At 40.9% G+C, this 20,846-nt stretch overlaps 2 protein-coding genes across 10 annotated transcripts in view; both read right to left on the reverse strand.

Moving 5' to 3' along the window:
* Positions 1-14,217, reverse strand: part of ccser1 (coiled-coil serine-rich protein 1) — a 122,573-nt gene extending 108,356 nt beyond the window's left edge. For 2 of the 3 annotated variants that reach the window (XM_005722015.1, XM_005722016.1), the window contains exons 1-4: positions 14,001-14,217; positions 7,868-8,885; positions 6,744-7,182; positions 2,020-2,204 (exon numbers count right to left, since the gene is read on the reverse strand). In XM_005722015.1, coding sequence (XP_005722072.1) covers positions 2,020-2,204; positions 6,744-7,182; positions 7,868-8,860 — 1,617 coding nt within the window. In that variant the 5' untranslated portion in view covers positions 8,861-8,885; positions 14,001-14,217. Of the gene's footprint in view, positions 1-2,019; positions 2,205-6,743; positions 7,183-7,867; positions 9,362-14,000 lie in introns of those variants that run through there. The other variant, XM_013915077.1, reaches the window with a different exon arrangement.
* A 4,151-nt stretch (positions 14,218-18,368) lies between these two features.
* The window catches only part of trim36 (tripartite motif containing 36), a 28,865-nt gene continuing 26,387 nt past the window's right edge, over positions 18,369-20,846 (reverse strand). For all 7 annotated transcript variants that reach the window (XM_005722020.1, XM_005722019.1, XM_005722017.1 and 4 more), the window contains 3 exons: positions 19,626-19,809; positions 19,300-19,413; positions 18,369-18,882 (listed from right to left, as the gene is read on the reverse strand). In XM_005722020.1, coding sequence (XP_005722077.1) covers positions 18,513-18,882; positions 19,300-19,413; positions 19,626-19,809 — 668 coding nt within the window. In that variant the 3' untranslated portion in view covers positions 18,369-18,512. The remainder of the gene's footprint in view (positions 18,883-19,299; positions 19,414-19,625; positions 19,810-20,846) is intronic.

Raw genomic sequence — 20,846 nt, forward strand, 5'->3', positions numbered from 1 at the left:
AACTGAGGCATGAAATCATGGATCCATCCTGCCTAGTATCAAGAGTTGGGGGGATATTTTATTGTCCCACTTTGGGCCCCATTTGGGTACCAATTGAACATCATTTAAATGACACAACCAGCTTTGCTGAGCATGTAGATCCCTTAGTAATAATCTGTGAGTTGATGAACCACTTTTCCCTAATCCGTTTGTTAAGTACAGCTAAAAAAAATCAAGAAGTGGTGACCCTCAATAAACTGTTCCACCTCTACAGTGTACACTTCTGCATTCACCATTTCATTTACAGTCGATTCAACAGCGTCTCATTTCAAAATGTTACTTCCTGAGATTATCAGGACACTTACTCACCACCAACATACCATCACACCAACAATTTACAACTTTTTTTTCTGAGTCAAAGCTGAAAAAGTAAACAGAGCTATGTCTGCATTGCTGAGGGCATGCTGGAACATTTAGTGTTTGCATAGCCAGAGGCATGAGCACTGAGTGAGATTAGGCCGGATCCTTTATTACATTACATATTAAATGGCATTGCATTAGTGGTCGGCTATGATTGAGGCCAATTACATCTTCTCTTTTTATTCCCTTTCAAAAGAGACACAATTTGATACTTGAAATGACAATCAAGTAATCAACTAAAAAGGGTATTTTTCCCCTCATTATCTTTATGTGTATTGTTGAAATTAAATGTAATCCTTTAAAAACATGGTTTTAAATAGCAAACCGTCTTCATCCAGACAAGGTTAAATTTTTTTTTTTAAATTAAGTAGTAAGTAGTACTAGTAAGCCTGTAAATGCATTTCAAATAACCCTTCATGTACACTGAGTAGGCGTGCCAGTATGAACAGGCAGTACAGTGTTTACACCATTGCTGTGTTTGCACAGTAAGGTCAGAGAGTCGTAGCACTACTTTAATAATGACTTGATGTTGTTAGTGAAAGTGACCAAACCCAGCAGCATTTCCACAAGTATCCTCTTTAAGGGTCCTTTAGCCAGCGTGAACGTTTTACATTTAGAACTGCACAACTTTTATTCAGCACCAGTATACCCCACCCTTAGTGTAGTTTGTTTGTGCAGATGTTAATGTGGTAATTCCACTCAGGTGTGGATCAAAACAAGACGCTTTGGAGAAGGTGGTATGAGTCCAGTTCCAGATAAACTCCAGTGGGGTTTGTTTTTGGCATAAATGTGATCCGACTTTGATCCGATCCAACTACTGTGTGTATGCTGAAAGTTGGAGCTAAACGCCTTCCTGTATGTGGCCCATTCTGGGATGCAGCAGAGCATTATAGACATGAACAAACTATAGCAACTACCTGCAAAATTAACCAGTAGCTCACTTGGTATGTTGCCTTATTGACAATTTGGTCAAAGGACTACATTTTTTATCTCCTTCTGTATTTATTTAGTTCACGTGATTTGTAGTGATGCTTTTGGATTTGCTTGAATTTTCTGTGTGAAAAGAATCAAAATCACAAACTCCATACCAGAGTAAACAAACCGTAGGCATAAAAACACCTTAAATACCTGTAACACTGTTTCCACAGTTGGTTGTTACAGCATTTATCACAATAAAATCAATTGTCCCTTCATGTTAGCTATGTTTCTGAGGAGAATTTCTTTGAAGCAGGGCCAACAGAGTGGTGTGGCCAATATCTCATCTGAGATGCGTGCATTTAATAAAGTGCCTCCATCACTGACCAAAAAGGCAAAACTCCCGTAGACACCTCAACACAAATGAGCATATATGCATGATATAAAGCAACACAATACCACACAAATAATAAAGCACAAAAGTGCTTTAAATATACAAAAACACTTTTTTTTCTCTTTACACTTTTGTGCTTTATTATGTATTATAACCTCACAAAAATATATGACTAGCTGATGTAAAATATATATACATAAATAAAAAATAGTTTACCGCAAATGTGCGTAAACAACTACTGATGACATAATCATCAAAGGGCACTGCTGTCGAATAAACACACAAACAAACACAGAAAGCTTAAGCCCTACCAGGCTCCCGAGTTTAGACGATGAGGAGTTGTTTCTGTGTTTGAGCAGACCACATCCCTCCATGCCGGGGGCTTCTCTGTGGTTTCCATGGATACGAGGACCACCAGCCCCCTCGGACGAGGAGCGCAGACGTCTTTCCATCCGCATCACCTCGTGGTAGGGGCTGGCACTGCTGCACAGTGAGGCTGGAGGAAAGAATGAAACAAAGAGAATTACACAGTCAGACAGATGGAGAGAAATAATGAATTCAGGTGAAACTGTTATAACAGTGATTCCACAAGCATAGATGTAATCATGTTTTATTGTATTACTAATGCAGTCAGCCCTATTTCCTGTTAGAAAGGGGCTTTTGTTTCATGAAACTAAATCACAATGTTTTATATATTCAGCATTTTAAACGACATTCAATCTTCCATTTACAAAGCTTTTCAGCAATATTGCTTTTGGTCAAATGCTATTTATTGTTTTCAGGGGAAATACTCCTTAGACAGATAAATGAAAGGATTGTTATAATTGCTCTATTTTGATCTCCTAGAAGATTGAAGTGAAAACAGAGAGACAATACCACATCCTGTCACTAAGCAAGAGGAGACACACAGACACACAAAAACAAGACTTTGTATGAGCCATTTTATCTTCCTTATTTCTTGCTACACTTGCACACTGTTACCTGAACCTTTACACGCGCAAACAACAGGTATGTAAGTCGGTAGTCATCATGCAAGAACTAAGCAGACATGAGAACACTGAAGAAGTGCCATGATTGCATCTGTAACTACACATGGAGTTACAACACATTGGGACCCTTATTGTAGACTGTTCAAATGTTTGCACAAAAAAATCCTTTTTTGTAGAGTCAACAGATGAGCTTATTTGTCTCAGTGATAGTCTGTCAGTAGTTCTCACTGCCTGGAAGCCAGAAACTCAAAGTGTAAATCAATATTCAGCTATTTTCCTTCAGGAGGGATTGCAACATGCTGTGTGTGTGTTGCTAAAATAGGCCATTAATACCATGTTACGTGTTCGCTTGCAGACAGTCCTTCAATCAAGCCATGTTTCGACTGCACAACAACATGCCTTGAACAGTTGCAATAATCAAGGTTACAGTCCTTCTAGAGTTTCTAACAGAAGGGAAAAAAAAGGCAAATCGGGAGCATCATCAAAGTGTATCAATGCCCACATTTTATACAGGAAACGTTTTGAACATGACTAAACCTTGGTGGATTATCAAGTTTCTTATCAGTCTCTTCAGTTTCAACTGTGAAGGTAACAAAACAACAATTTAGCGCTACAGTGGTTAACACATTTGTCTCACAAGTGAAAGATCCTCAGTTCAAGACCGTGAGGAAACACAAATCCAGTCAGAAGGCGACATAATGCCAGCACTAAGCCCGGATAAAAGAGAGGACTGCATCAGAAATGGCATCTGGCATAAAATTGTGTGAACCAAATCAAACGAGTGGATCCATCTGCTGTGGCGAAGAAAATAAGGGAGCAGCCAAAAGTGCCTGTACTGCCGGTATGCAACTGACCTCTGATTCCTCATCAAACAGTTTAGACAGTCCTCCCAGTGAAACCCTGGACTTCATGTTTGAATGATTCAAATTTTCTTCTTCTATCGCCTGGTGCCTTTAGGGCTCGCCACAGCAGATTGTCTGCTTTCATCTCACTCGATCTCTAACATCCTCTTCTGTCGCTTCTGTGGTCTTTCTCTTGTCCTTCTGCCTGGGAGCTCCATATTCAACATCCTGTGTCCAGTATATCCACTATACTTCCTCTGCACATGTCCCAACTGTCTAAACCTTGCCTCTCTAACGTTGTCTCTAAACCACTCAACCTCAGCTGTTCCTCATTTCTTTTCCATTCCAGTCAGTCCTAACAAAAATCTTAGCATCTTCAACTCGGCTTCTTGTCTTTGTTGTAAGTGCCAAACCACACATCATAGTAGGTCTCAGTACCATCTTGTAAACCTTTCTTTTCACTCTTGCAGCTTCCTTCTGTCACAAATCACCCCAATAGTCGTCTCCAACCACTCAACCCTTTCTTCACCTCTCTTGAGCACTCAGCTGCTCAAGAGAGCCGTTTTGTAGGCATTTTTTGTTGTTACCAGAGAAAGTCTGGCAAGAAGAAAGTGCGCATTGTGTTGCAGCAGCTGGAGGTGAATTAAGGATAACATTAACAAATCAGCTTTATTTAAGAAAAACACTTTCAATGTGACACTTACTGTTTCAGTCAGTCCACAGCTGCCACTAATTTAATATACTGAAAGGATTTTTCCAGATTAACTGCCTGAGCTGCTGCAAGAAGGACTGACAGCCACACGAGTTTCAAATCTGATTTGAAATTCATGTTGCCGATTTCCAGCCCTAATTTGTTTATTGTCTGGAAACATTCTCACTCCCAACTTTGAATTAGCAAACAATTTGGAAGCAAACAATGCAAAGGCATTATGCTCCGTATGTCAATACAAATCATCTTGTAGTCTGCAATCATCAAGTGGGAACAAGCTGTGAGACATGAGAATAATATCATTTTAAATCTCGATTATGCCAATTTACAGCACCTCCACTTATCAGCTTCCTGGGAGAATCTCTTTGATAGGCTTGATAATGAACTCTCAAGATTTTTATTGGCATTCTAATTCACACTTGTACAATCACGCATAGGGAAGTAATAAAAGCAAACAACACTGAAGTAGCAGGAGCATAGCATCACTTTAACTTCATAATAAATGTTTACTGTCAAACTCATTTCAGCAGAGATGAATGTGGATCTTTTTTGATGAAAACGTAACAGTGACTATATTAACAGCAATTTGTTCAGATCATACTTACAAATGAACATCTCCAATAATACAATAATACTGTTGCCATAAATCTTTTCATGGAAAAACAACAATTTAGAATCCGACAATGATTCACGTTCAATATGTTTGCATGCATCAGTATGTGACGCAGGTCCACGGCATGTTTGAGGACAGTGAGACAGTGATGAGGTGTATGTTAGGAGTGACAGATGAGTTTAAGGTGGGGGTAGGATTACATCAGGGATTGGGCCTGATGAGCCCTCGTTTGTAGTAGTAGCGCAGAATTCTCTATCGACTATAACGTTTGATGACATTGCGATTGCCCCTGAGAGTAAGTAGCAGGTGGAAGAGAAACAGCTGGGGTGGAGGTATGCTCTAGAAAGGAGGAATGAAAGTTAGAATACACGTCTGTGAACGAGAAGGAGACAGGTGTAACAGTGACCATTCAATGAGCAGAAGGGGTGAAGTCAGATGAGTTTAAGTACTTTCGCCTGTCTCATGCAAATCCGAAGCAACAAATGGTGCTTAACAGAGGTGAAGAAAAGAGTGCAGCCAGGGTGGAGTAGGCAGAGAACGGTGTTAGGGGTGATTTGTGATAGACGATAGCAGCAAGAGTCAAAGGTAAGGGCTACAAGATGGTAATAAGACCTGCTATGATGTATGCTATACTGCCATAAGTATTTATGCACCCACCCAAATAACTGAATTCAGGTGTTTCAATAACCTTTATAGTCACAGGTGTACAAATCAAGCACCTAACATACACACACTGCTTCTGAATACCTTTGTGAAAGAATGGGTCGCTCTCAGGAGCTCGGTGAATTCCAGCCTGTGCAACAACTCCGGTATTCGACAGTCAACTATTAGTGGTATTATAACAAAGTGAAAGTTATATATAATGTGGTAGGTGACATAAAATCACAGAGTGGGCTCAGTGAATGCTGAGGTGCGTAGTGCGCAGAGTCAGTTGCTACAAGCTTAATGTGACCTTCCGATTAGCTCAAGAACAGCATGTAGAAAGCTCCATGAAATGAGTGTCTTATCATGATATCAATGATATCAATCAATACAGCAATTCCAAACAAGACAAGCCCAGGCATATCTGACAGCAAGAGCCATGTGTCAGCTTCTCATGATGAGGATTTAGTACCAAATGTGTTTCGCCACTTGAGGCCAAAACACACCATCAGAATCCACACGACGTGGAGATACTAGCAACTGGCCGTGTGCAACCAATAGTAAACAAATGACTCCCCCAAGCATGGCTCGGTGTGACAGGACGAGCAAACAGTGGAATGAAATTACTGATTTGGTTTGCTGTCTCACCACTATTGCGCTGTAAAGCTGCTTCTGCTGGCACCTTGTGGCAACAGATTTACACTTTCAATTATGTAGTCTGTCATCACTGACAGTAACTCGCTGGAAAAGGAGGACAGAAAATGCCCTCATTTTGTTTGCAGTAATAAATGCTGCTCTCTGCCGCTGCAATTACAGATAAAATGTTGTTCAGTAGCTTTTTCTCTATATCTTGTAAACTGTCATCAAAATCATGATCGTAAGTTCCCTTAAAATGTTGTGATATCGTTTTGAGCCTTTTATTGCCAAACCCTACACTGGTGTTTTGGAAATGCCAGTCAGTACAGTGAATCTGTGTGTTTAAGTCATAAAGTGTGGAAAGAAGTACAAGACAATGAAAGTGTCAAAGTGAACAAAGTGTATGTGTGAAGTTAAAGGCTTAGTTTCCAGCAAACGTAACGTGTGTACATTTTTTTCTTGGTGTGTGTTTCTTACATCATGGGATCAGCCCAGCTCTATGACTCACACTGACCACATAGGCTGTATACATTTGTATGCCCGTGGCTTTGGCTTTGCATGTAAATATGTTATTTACCTGCAAGCATTTGCTTGAATTTGATACCTGTGTGTGGTTTCCTCAAGTGAGAGGGTCTGGGTTCATGGCAGCCGCAGAAGCTTCCTCTTTCTTGAAAAGATCGCGTGGTTCTTGCCCTCCTCTCTGACTGCTCAGGGTTAGAGTGGCAGCCCTCACTGCGTACGACGCACGCCTCGCTCTCACTTGTGGTCTCTGTGTGGTAACCTGTCTTCCTCTCTAAGTCCAAGTCCTCCCTCTTCTCTGCTGACAACTCTTTCCTCGCTTCCTTCCTTTCCTCCTCCCTCTCCTTCCTCTCCTCCTCCCTCTCCTTCCTCTCCTCCAGTGACTGTTCCCGCAGAGGTAGGCAGGGTACGGCCGTCTCAGGCTCCGAGACGGAAACGGCAGTTTCATAGTCCGTGTTGTTGGCTGTGCTGGTGTCCGGGAGTAAGGGTTTTTCAGTGCTTGATTGGGCAGGAGTGAAGAAAACCTGAGGAGAAGGCATTTTATTTAGTATGTGCAAAGTTCAAATTTCTCACTGGCAAGATAATGAAGCAAAAAGCTAACAGTTTACATACAGAAGATTGCCCTTCAGCTAGCATTTAAAAGGTGGATGTTTGCGTTCTCATGCACCAAAGTGCACATGTTTAGAAGGCAAAATAATGCAGTCTTTACTACTCTAAAGCCATAAAGGAAAGTGAATGGTTTCATTTTTTGAAGTTCCCTCAGCTGGCAGTAAAACAGAATAATATCTCTGAATAAATGCTTTGAAGGAGGAAAAGTTGTGAGCGTAAAGGTGTGAAATGCGAAGGGCAGAATTCAGACATGCACTAGTCTTCTTTTTCATGCCTAAGCTCTTTCAATAAAAGGATTTTTTATGCCCGGTGCTCAACTTTTATTCCATATTTCACACACTCCAAACAGTGGTCACAAATACTCGTCCTTTGTGCTTGTTCTTGTTTTTGCATTTAACGGCAACTGCAGCTGTATTCCTGAAGTCCTAACATTTTTTGATCTTTTTAAGTCTATTTGGTTACATGCAGACCGATTACTTAGTATTTAAATGTGGTGCGTTTTTATCATCAAAGCTGTTATGTGTTATTAAACTCATTGTTAGTCTATACTGGTTAACCCCATTTGATTTTAAACCTTCTTCAACAAAACAAACATGATACCTGGGAGGTAGAGACAGCCACGCTGAAGTTTTCTGGAACAGGTGGATGATCGGGTGGAGCAGCTTCCGTATCTACCCCTGGTGTAGAGGCCGGTTCTGGTGCTGAACCCGATCCGGGGCTCGGAGCTGGCAGCGCATCTACTTCAGATACAGAGTCTTCGGTGATTGGAATGAACTCGGAGGGAGTGATCGCTGTGGTTCGATCCTCTGATATCATAGGGGACTGGAGTGAGCTCTCACCACCAGCACCAAGTTCACCAGGCCAGGATCCTGGGGTGAGCCCTCCTGCCCCTGGAGTGATGGTAGCGGTGGTGCTGGGAGGCTCCAGCTTCACTTCAGGGGGCCTGTGATGATCAGATGTCCGGGAGAAGCGTTGGTGAGCTGAGAAAGACTTCGGAAGCAGCTGTTTCTTCTGGCGTGATGACCGTCTGTTGTTGTTACTGCCGCCACTGTAGTCATCGAGGATCCCGGAGTCATCGCCCTCATTGGTTCCCGAGCTGCTGATGCAGTTGATGAACACATTTCGATTGGTCGTAGAGGACGATGATGAAGCCTTGTCAAAGTCCTCAGTCTGAGAGCGTGTGATTTTCTTTTGCTTGTGGCTGCCAAATCCAAATGAGTGGCGTGACTTGGGCCGTCCGCCGCCATCGCTGAACCCCGTTGACACCGACGTGCTTATTGCCTGCTGATTATTTCCGTTGGCATCGGTGCCCTGTGTCAGCGGCGGTGTGAGGTTGAGGTTGATAGGCTGGACACGTGGATCGCTGTTCCGTTTACTTGCGAAGCTGAGAGACGGCGTGCGGAACAGGCTCCGCCGTTTCCCGGTGCTGCCGGAGCTGGAGTTGGTGCTAGAAGGCGAGGAGGTGTGGACGCCATTTCCCACTCCGCCTGAAGATGGAGAGGAGGGAAGGGACTCCTGCCTCTTGCTGCTGCTGCGGCGGAAGATTGGCAGGCGGGAAACAAGAGTTGATCGCCGTGAGCCTGATTCACCCATTTAAAAGCTGAGGCAGTGGGCCACTCTGAGAGAACAAGCAGACAGAAACATTTAATAAATAAACCATTCATCAACTCCTGAATACTGCATGGCATACACCACTTCTTCTCTGGTGCCAAACCCTTATGTGGCTAAGAACTCTCAAAGTCCGGTCCATTAACCCTTGGAGCACAATTTTATTTTTCAAAAATGGAGTTTAACTGCACAAACTGCTCACATTTCCCACTCTTAAAGTTCCTGCTGCATCTTTACCCATTCTGATATGGAAAAAGTGTCATACTTAAGAGATTTTTCCCAAATCGGGCATGTGAAATGACTCCTTAAACCAAAACAGTGTTGTTTACACCATTTCTCCTACTGTCTATGTGTGAACTTTCTCTAATGGAAAAATTTAATCAAACACCTGCCTCAAAAGAGCTCAAAAGAGGCAAAAACAGAATCTCATTTCACATTTATTCCATACAAATAAAGTGGTTGTCAAGTCTGAATACACCCAGCATACTGAAGGGGCTTAGCTGAAGTGTACTTCTGTATATTGCACATCAGTACATGTGAACAAAGACAGATCTAACACTCTCACAAAGGTGTGAGATCTCACAGAATGAGAGGCAGTATTTTTCATTCGGTAAAGCAGGTATTCTGGGTGTAAAAGGCCTTTTTGTCTGTCATCAGCCTGTCAGATAACATTCAGCGCTAGCAGCAGTCGATGTTCATCTGTTGAGCCACATCAATTCGGGGCTTGCTAAATGTCTGAAGACAGGAGGGATGAAGGGGTGAAAGACTTTAAAATTGTTCAATTATTTTTTTATAATGAGAATTTCTTTGTTTCTCTCTAGCACAAAAGTGGATTAAACTAACAAGAAAACCAAAAAAATAACATCTGTTTTGGCATCGGCTACTGGACAAATTGTTTTTTTAAAAACATCAATACTAGCCGAGAACTTCACTTTTAGCGCATCCCTATTTTAAGGTCATCTGGCGTGTCTCACAAAAAAACTGCTGCTCTGATACATCTCATATTTCATAAGATCAAACAGTAAAAAAGGCTCTTTATTGCCCCAAAACGTCATTTTCACTTGGAAGTGCATGTAAACAAAGTTTTTACGTGACTATTATTAGATCTGCTATGAGACCTGGAGGGTTGATTTCTGTTTAACATTTCACACATTGCAATTAACATTTACTTGACAACTAAATTGTGCAGACAGACCTAACCCAAGGGGAGAGCCAGACAAACACAGAATGGAAAGAAGTGAAGAAGAGAGAGTTACAAAATATCCTAAGCGCTCTTTCAGGGTTTTTTTTTTTTGTATGGATGTACTAGAAAAAGATCAAATCTTAGCACAGTTATTTACAGATACAGTAAGTTCATTTTTTAAGGTCATTTGATAGAAAAAAGAATGTTGTACTCATAAATATACAGTTTCCTTCTAATAAACAATTTAATTACGTTCCCACATGATACGAGACTTTATCCACTAAGTATCTCAACTTTAAAAAATGTTTCATTAACAGAGACTAACAGCAGCTAACAGATGCTAACAGCAGCTAACAGATGCTAACAGCAGCTAACAGAGGTTTTTCTGCGCTTAACAACAGAAAAGTTCAGCGTATCCTCAAAGCTCACCTCGGTATCACAGAAGCAAGCTTCACTTAATTGTTTATCCTACATTGACCACCATAGCTAGGATTCTGCACTTAAATTAGGAGGGGTAAGGAAATGACGTCCAGTATCACCTTCAGCCATACGCAATATGGTTGAAATGACCTGTGGCTCTTTAGTGGTTCACTGTGTGTGTGTTCCCCTGGTCTTTCTCCTCTCACTATTAAATAAAGGGGAAAAATGCCCCTAAAAAAAATTCAGTAATGGATTTATAGATTTTACGCGCTGAACCTCTAAGTGTTTGCAGTGGTGCAGATTATCCATACATTATAAACTACTATGTAGCTTTCACAAGCACTAATAAATCAGCCACTGACTGAAAGCACAACATGGAAAAGAACAAAATAGGAAAGACCAGAATTTTGGAAAAAAAATATAACAGCACCAGTACAACTCATGGCCAACCATAACTTCCTGGCCTATAGCTCACCCTCTCACCTGCACTGGCTGTTGAGAATACAAAATTAGAGCGTCAGCCTACAACAATGTTCCTCACATGACCTTACAAAGAGAGTCTCTGAGTAAACACAATGCCCCACTGCTAGTAGGAACTGACTAAAGTTCCCCTTTTTGAGTCATAAAGGAAGGCTTTCATTTGAGCAAATACTCCTGTCATTGTTTTTTTGCACTCAGTAAGCGTAACAGTGACTATGCAGTCCCTGTACTATTGAAGAGCCGACCTCTAAGAGCTCCTGAAGTGTTTTGTTTTCAATCTCTGCCTAATAAGCTTACATTAACACTCTCCACTCTGAAGTGGTGTATTATTAGTGTCACCTACCTGAAAGTAAATGTTCTCATATTCTAAATGTGATGCAAATTTTAAATTACAATTTAACTCAATGCAACGTATAAAACAGAAAAGGAAGCGAGAGAGGAAGTCAATAAATAGTACTGCCAAACAACGGCGTTAATATCACACGCACACGTATTAGACTAGGGTCTGTCCTCGATCACATCTAGCTGTTCGTGCAAGTCAAGACAGAGCGGTCACCAGCCGTATCAAACGCTTCCTTTTCAGATTAGCCAACAGTTTAGTAGCTTTAGATTTTCAACCCACCACACAGCCATTTGACCTGGTCATAGTACTCTGGGCTAACCGATTAAGACAACCAATTAGACAGATTAAATCAGATTGAGAACGCCTCTCTCATTTAACAATAAGGGCAAACAACCTGTTGTCAGACTTTACAGGGGCTGAAAATGTCAAATATACACTCACTCAATACTACCTTTGGAAGCATTGTTTTATTATAATCATGCTGTCATCTATAATCTAACATAAAATTACATTATAGGCTCAAAGGAGCTAACAGACACTCAGGCATTTGACTAAACTCATCAGTAACTGCTCATGAAGCGAGGCTACCTACAAAAAAAGGAAGCAAAACTTCACCTAATCTGAGTTCCCCTTTGCTTTGCAATTAGTCTGAGAGCTGCTGAGCTGAATGCAAAGTGTTCGTTTTGCTGTGAGCTGGCGTTGCTTCTATATAACTGTCCGCTTAGATGTTCACTTAAATCAAGAATTACTTGAATTGGAGAAGAAAGATTTCTAAGCACGTTTCTAGATCTCCAGCTCTAGTTTTCCCAAATTAAACACATGACAGGTTACGTTTTCTGTCATTGCGGCCTTCACTCCATGTAACAATAGTGATGCATTAAAGTCACAATCCTCAAATAAACCAAAACAGAATGAAGAACTTTACTCATGCAGCGCTCTGTGGTTTTTGGCATCTTATCGACACACCCTACAACAATAGTTAACAATCAGCAGACAATGCCACAAAGACACCCTCCCATCTCAGAGTAATTTTACACTGATACTCTACATGATCATCGGTTTGAAATAATAGGTGTGTATAGGGTGTGAAAAATGGGTGTTTCCTATAAAACAGGTTCTGGGTGCGATAATTTTGAAAACCATAACCACATGTTAGAGTTAATGCAAACCATACTCTTCTATTCAATGTAATGAAAAGATTGCAGGGAAGGAGTGCTATTTGAAAAGCGTGTGTTTTCATACAAGGAGTAAGCAGGCTGCAATGCTGCTGTAGACAGTGTTATCAAAGAAAAACATTCCCATATTTTTTAGCAAATACCTCCATGCTGAAAAACATAAATACTACTGGATTTGAACTACAAGCTATAGTGCTACATTACAAATAATCTAGTGATACAGCCAAGGTTATAACTAGTCTTTTATCAGTCCATCTCATCTAGCTTCTTCTGACTGTCTGTGTTGATAATATTTAATAGACGCACACACCTCTTTCCCACAAGCCAGGGCATGTGGAGAAAACAAAAAACAATCTTAAGCGATAGGATGCCAATTTAACCATGAATGGAACTGAGAACTGTAATCCGTCACCATTGCTAGAGTGAATGGAAGATTAGTAAAGTGCAGTCTGCAAACATATCCTAACATAAACTAAGCAACTTCTTATATAAACGTCAGCCTGATATTTGGACAGTAAATGTTTAATTAGGGAAGACATGTGAGTGTATCGTGGATAGAATGCAAACAGGATACATATAGGAAACTTGAAGGATTAATGAAGCATAGAAGTAATATGTGAGCAAACAAATCGACTGAATGAACAGCAACAGAATGATGTTATAACTGTGTCACTCACAAGCAACTTATAACACTTTAATAACCCTGTAATATCCAGCAGTTCAGCCGCAACACACTTACACTCTATTACATACATTTTTATAGGAGTGTGATACACTGCACCGGGATCACTGGAGCCATGATCACAAAATACTGTTGTAAACAGTGCTGCACATCATGCCAAAATAAGCATTTTTCCATCTGCCAACACAGACCATCGCTGTGTGCCAACCACGCACAATAATAAGGCTTCTATTAAGGTGAAGCAGCGATGTTAGATAACCCTGAGGCCACAGGAGGCATTTCACAACTGCTTTCATGAGCTCCAGCAATGAATGCTGTGGTCCTTTAAGCTTCTGCTGAATTACATGCTTCTTAGATCTGCTGATGATGATGATGATGATGGGCTCAAAATCACAACAATGAATGGGCCTCAGCGTCTGTAGTTACAGTTTAACCTGCACTTCTCACAACTGCTCAGAGCACCCTGCTCATTTATTAATGTGCCCGTGAATCAGCCTGCAGCTGCTTCTGATTGTAAATTATTTGCATTAAGATAAGAATTGTGGATGTAAATGAGTGAAGCCAGCAGGTCCTCAGCGGGGCGCCGACAACTGTCAAACCGAAAACGTCAACAACGCTCTGAAGCCTTGTGAAGCCTTAAATCCCGACTAGCTAACCGAGACCGGGACACTGAAGTGCTAATCGCCACCACGACGCTGAATCGGTAAAGCAGTGGGAATCGCTTTCTCTACTCCGCAATGGTCAGCGGTGTCCGGAGGAAATACAGCGGCAGGCTCCGTCCGGTGGTTCCGGTCAGGCTGGCTAGCAGGTAGCGGACAAACACACAAATGTGCGTATTTTACCTTCAGAGGAATCCCGGAGTCTCCACCGAGGCCCCCCTCCGGCGCACAAACAGACGGATATACCTTCGCTTTGTGGTCATACGAGTTATTATAACCTACATGAATGAAAAGATCTGGGATAGGTAGCACCTTGTGTTGCACTGACGCCAATATGACACCTCAGTGACGTGGATTCGCCCTTTCCTCGTTCGTCGCTTCCGCGTTGCGACGACGGGCAGCGAGCGTGGACAACGTGACGTCCGTACTCCTCCTCCTCCTCCTCCAATACCTTCACAGACCAGCATCCTCCTGCAGGTGGATGATTGGACGATTCAGTCTTTCTTTGGCGAATTCAACCACAAGAAAAAGAGAAAAGAATCCTGATGTGTGCCCTTATAGTCAGAAACCACTAAATACCAGGATTGCAGGGTTCTGGTTTCCTAAATGACTACTTGTTAATTTTTGTGTGCTAAAATGTGAAGGCTATGTTTTGTTTTTTTAATTTTATTATTGCTAACACATGGGAATTGAAGTATCATTGCACAGATAAGACAAAATAAAAGACTGAAAAAAAGAGAAATGCACGACGTTTACAAAATAAAGCATTTCGAAATGAGGGTAAAGGCCACTAAAAATATATTTTCAGTACATCTTTGGATACAGCCCTGCTTGAAAATTCAGAAGTGAAACTGTTAGATACTGGAGAATGAGCTGATCAGTTATTATCATCAGGGGTGGGCCAAAGTGTGCAGGTTATCAAAAGGATTCACACATGCTGGCTCTGACACATACCTTGCTAGTACTGGGTTACACTTTTTTTTTTTTTTTTTTTTAAATAAACACACCTGAGCTTTAATTTCTTGTGGTGTACCTTCAACACTGTGCTGGAAACGTTCCTTGAGAGATTTTGGTCCATACTGACATGACAGCAGCGCACAGTTGCTGCAGATCTGTCGGCTGCACATGTATGATGTTAATCTCCCGTTCCACCACATTCCAAAGGCGCTCTGTTGGACAGATCTGGAGGCTATTCGAGTACAGCTACCTCATTTTCACATTCAAGAAACCAGTTTCATCGAAGTTTCTGTCACAAAGCTCAAATTAAATGTACACATCAGAAAATGGTTAAAATGTGGCCATAAAGACTTAAAGATTGTCAGCAATAACACTCTGATAAGACTGGTGTCTAAGTGAGGTTTAGCTGATACTAAGGGCCCAAAGTGGACCGAGAAACCCCAACACAACGAGCATGATGGATCCATAGTTTCAAGTTTGTCATATTCTGGCCGTACTATCCAAATTCTGTGGTTCAGTCTCAAATGTTGATTGCAATGCATACTATATCTAGACTAACATAAAATCTTGTTTGCAGTATGATTGTAAAGTATGAAGACTTAACTGTAACCGGACTTGTGATGATGCTGAAGAACATTTTAAGTCTGGTAACTGGGACAATGTTCGATTCATTCAGCAGTTGTAATACGCACAAAAGTAACCACACAGCTGTATAAATACATAAAGATCACAAGAAAATCTGCTTTTAAAAACAACCTTTATTTCATGAAATCCCCACACAAGAAATTAAAGTGTAGCCTTTACATGAATCAGAGCAAAGTATACTGACAAATCTTTAACGTGGTACACACAGAAATCCACCATTTACACACCACATACAGTTCTCTAAAGAAATGCACTGTCACAGATATACAGGATAGAAAATCTCAGTGTTGCACTTACAAAAGAAAGTTTCAACATTTACTTTGCATCAAGCTAAAGCCCAATTTCTTAAAACCTAGAAAATGTTAGCAGTGCAAATTTTAGTGTTCTCTTCAGTTCTGCAGCCCAATAATATTGCGCACACACACACACACACACACACACACACACACACACACACACCTGCAGAGCCAAACATTTGCTGACATGCTACAGATTTTTAAAGTGCTAGCTTGGAATTAGATTGAGAGCCAGCCTTCAAAAATATTTGGTTCTAAATTTGTAAGCAAAAAGAACAAAAAAAAAAAAAAAAAATAAAAAAAATCTTATTTAGGATGCAGTTTAATGTAGAGTCAGCTGTGGTATTGCGATTACAGGTCTTGTATCAGGATGCTATAAACTACATGAGTGTGCTGTGACCCTCAAGTGGAGCAACTACATACTCAGGAAAAATTAAGAACCTGAAGACATTCAGTTCGTTCTGTGATTAAGAATACATTCTGTGATGGAAATAAAACATAAAAGCTGCACTGCCAATTCATAAATGCATAGAAGTGTTTTACAAAGATGTTGAGGACTCAAGTGAAAATAAACATGTAAGGGGGGGAATTTAAAAAAAAAAAATTATATATATAAAACTTTGCACCATAAGAGAAATTAAATATTTCACCTTGAGACTAAAAATTTCTATCCAGATAAAATTAAGAGCAAATTTCATGTTTTTAAGACCCAAAACAAGAATGTCTCCCAAAAAAGGCAACTGAACCAGGTAACATCTGCTTACAGTAATTTCCATCAAAAGTGAGCTACAAGCAAAACACCAACCGATTATATGAACATTTGTGTACTTAATTTCACCCAAAATAATATACTCTTGATTAAACTGTACATGGAATTAAAAAGCAAACACAAGCAATCAGCTTATTACGTGACATGAAAGAAGGCAGATACTGCACTGTTGGGTGGACAGCTGTAAATCAAATCAAACTAGTTTCTGTAAGGAAAGGTACAGTAGTTAAGGTTTTCCAGGCCTGATGGACAGAGGTAGGTAGCATTGAGCCTCAATCGAGGCCAGAAACCTGAGAAAACGCACACACACCGACGACCCTAACCCTCCAGAAATCAAAATATATATACACATGTACAAGCAAACCACATACAGTATGCGTGTATACAAAAAACAAATGTGGTTTCCTATTGAACAGTCTAGTGTGCTCTTTGAAAAACAAAACAAAAAAAACAAAAAAAAAAAACCAACAATCAGCCACTCTGGCGTCTGATAGCGACACATGCTACACAGCATAGCTACTAAACAGTGCAATTTATGATAGCACTTTTTGTAAGAACCTGAAGAGCTAGGTCTTTTTTTTTTCCTGAAACTAAAGACTGAGGCCACAAAGATGTGGGTTGCAATCAAGTCAGCACCAGAACCAAAAAAAAAAAAAAAAAGCTTTGGCTAATATGCTTTATTTCCACCAAAGCAGTGCCTAGTCTACAACTAGCTCCATGCCTTTGAGTTAGACAGCACTACTGGGTCCTAAAAGCTAGCCCCAAGTTTGGATCCATAGTAAGTGGCTACAAAAGGCACTACTGCAAGAAAGTTAGGTGATTCACAGATGGGTCTTTTTTTTTTTTTCAGCCTACAACTTTTATGTAATGCCATGCAACATTTGCATCAAACCTGTCAAAGCTTATGCTGGTTCTCAAAAGCACCAAAGTAGAACTGGCACTGCATCAGTGGTGAAGAGCCATTTGTGACTTTGCAGCTGTCAAACAGTAAGCACCTGGTGTTCTGATACCTTGACAGTTTTATGGTGTTTAAAGTCAAATTGTGCTGTGCAACAGAAGTGAAAGCAAAAAAACAACAACAAAAAAAAAAAACAAAACAGGAAACACAAAAAGTCTCAAATCACAGTAAATACTCCAGGGTTTATATCTGTTAGTGAAGGTAGCTGTGAGAGTGTACTGATAGCTGTATATCGGCAACGTTTACGCCAAGTAGTGATCCAGCTGTGAAGACTAAAATTTATTGTGCAAGACTCATTTTATTGTGCAAAAACAGCTAAACATAAGTGTGAGGAGGAGTAGCGTTTGTGACAAAGAGTAAATAAGTTCTAATATCTATGAGGCCAGTGTCTGATCCAACTGTACCTACACCAAATCCTCACATCCAGTATTTAATGTCAACATCTGGTTGCTAGAGAGAACTAATTCATCCATTTCAAAAAAAAAAAAAAAAAAAAAAAAAAAAGGCACAAAGGCGCTAGCTTCAGTTAGCTACAAGGCTCTCAGGTCCACTAATATATCTACACCTATGCTGCTGCCTTAACATAAATGGTTACAGAAAACAAGCAAATACAAACCACCCACTAATTGAAACAAACACTATTTAAACCGAAACCTGAAAAACAAAAACAAAAAAATAAGGAAAGGAAGATCGAAGGCGTTCATCATAAAACCAGGTCCAATACAATTACCAGATCCAGAGACTTTGGTATATGGAGAAGACCTTTTACATCTATACGGACTACCGAAGACCTCTGTATGCAGACACTGAACTGATATTCAGCGTAATTATCTTCGTGTGGATACATGCCAATACTGGGGGGGGGAGGAGAGAAAAAAAAAAAGAAAAAAAAAAAAGGGGCCATTCCCTGGCAGGGATCCCATTTCCACATTAGGACCAAGTGCCCTAATCACATCTGCCTGATTTGACCTTCAAAAATGGTCTGAATTGTATTCCATCACCCTGTCAATAAAACCTGTTCTTCCCAGAACACACTAAAGATGAAATGGATTCCAGGCTTAATGCACTCCTTAGAAGGCCAGTCTCTTACTGGCTAGGAACTCTTCCAGCTGAACCTTGCCGCTGCCCATGAGGCCAAAAGCCGGATACATTGTTCCCGAACAATCCACCTGCCTCTCGTAAAGGCACCTCATGGTGTCGGCGTCGTAAAAATACACTCGGCACGCGTCATAATCAAGGCATATGCCCAAGCGCTGGGGCATAGGAAGGATGCGGCTGCCGGGGTCAGCTGACTGTGCGTTTGCTGTGGAAGAGCTAGACGTTGAAGAAGCCTTCGGGATGATGAGTTTGCCCATGCCCAAGGTGACGAGGGTGAAGGGCTGGGAGAGCTCATAGCATGCATCTTCACTGCCGCTGTCGTGCCCGCTGTCGTGGTCATACCTGGTAAAAGGAAGGTACCGGTAAAGATTTGTTTTGCACTTGGAAAGTTTATGCAGAACTTTATTAGATGAACTTATGAATTTCAGGCAACTGATCTGGAGGAAACATCTAAGCATTGTCTGAACACTGCCTGGTCCTTATCAATTTGCATGCGTCACATAATTACCATAGAAGTCAAATTTATTTGCATTATATAATGTTCTCCTTTACATGGGCTAATTTGCTGAAAAGGCCAAGCTTCGTCTCAATAAGCTCTTTAAGAGTTTATACTGGTTCTCTTACGTCACAGGATTAGGTATGGCTCAAATACACTTGGCGCTATACTGCATTTGTTATGGTTAGATTTGTCACCTGTAGACCACATGCATATAGATTATAGCAACATAAGGGGGGGGGGGGAGATATGGCTGCACATACCTTGGGCTGCTTGTATCTCTCGGATTGTGAAACCATTCAATCAGCTTTGTGTCGGAGGCCACGCCAACTTTAACCATGTAGTTGTATGGTTCCACCTTAAAGGCCCAGTAATGTCTGCAAAAAAATAAAAATGCAATTTTTTCACCTCAGAGGAGGTTATGATGACCAGTTTGCCCATTCATTCACTAATGGGCTCATTTGTACCAAACCTGGGAACTGGCAGAAAATTTTGCAATTAAACCTACTTTGCACTGACGAAACAAAATCTACTGCTCAGTGAGATTTTTGTATCAAGTCCCAGTGTTGGTTGTTTGTGTTTTGCATACCTTCCCTGAGAGATGCCCGTGTCCCCAATTATGTAATCTAGTCCGATGTAGCTGCCTGTCTGCACACGTTCGGCTGCGAGCAGGAAGGCCATGCCGGCTACGCTCTCCACAGTATCCCGTCTCTTATTTAGAATGAGCCTCTCCGTGCTGAATCCACACTTGTCACTGAACAGGAAACCAAACACTGCATGCAAAAAGACAGAATAGAAGAATTAGATAAGTGGGACATAAAAAGGGTGAACAAAGAGTACATTGAAATCAGAAATATGAATGGGACAAACAGACCCAGTTTCAGAAGAAGAGTCCTTATTGAGCATTTAGCTCACGTAAAAGGGAATATTTTCTCTATTCTGTTACTGGGTAAGTGACAAAGACTGACACAAGAGGGTGCTATAACACAATCTTAAAATGTACATAAAGAACTACAAGTACCACCATCATCATAACACTATGACAGAGAAGTCTAATGAAACCATGTCCTATATTTCTCATCTGGCTGCAAATGTATTCTATAAATAGTCTGAAGGCCAAAGGCCATGATTACCATGCACCAGGATACATACAAGCTAACATGATTATGCCGGTTCACTCAGCCAGTCTCTCCAATCTGAGGCCTACACTGGGGAAAACCTAGTTAATTAGCATGCGTCTAGGGAAGTCCTTTAAACAACTAGGGCATGATGATCATGTTTGTATAAGCTAACCCAACGTGTGAAAAGACAACGAGACAGGAGTTTTATGCAGTCTTATTTAGCTTTGCATTTGTTTCAAATATTGCACACAAGCTTGTAGATTCCCTTTTTCAAGTATGATAAACTTTGTATCGCTGATGTTGAAATATGTATGCAAAGTGACCTGAGCTGTTTCCATTCTTTAGATTTTATATAAAGAATTCAATATTCTCTGTGCACCCTGACATCCAAGAAATTCCACTAAAGGGTTATACACCAAAAGTTCAAACCCCTAGGTGAAATCCTTGTGTAGTTATCGCATTCACTAAACTTTCAGATTCTAAACATCTGACCTTAGCCTCAAGTTCACTGAGATGCAGATTTGTCCAAGACTTGCAATAGAAAAGGTTCTGTGTGGCTTCATTTTCAAGTTATCGCATTCACAAACCTGAGTGTCCATGTTTCCCACCCATCCACCGACTGCAATACCACAGCCTTTAATGACCGAGGGGTTAAGAACACACACACACACACACACACACACACACAC

The sequence above is a fragment of the Pundamilia nyererei genome, unplaced genomic scaffold (assembly GCF_000239375.1).
Source record: "Pundamilia nyererei isolate P.nyererei 1_Seehausen unplaced genomic scaffold, PunNye1.0 scaffold00006, whole genome shotgun sequence".
Classification (NCBI taxonomy): domain Eukaryota; kingdom Metazoa; phylum Chordata; class Actinopteri; order Cichliformes; family Cichlidae; genus Pundamilia; species Pundamilia nyererei.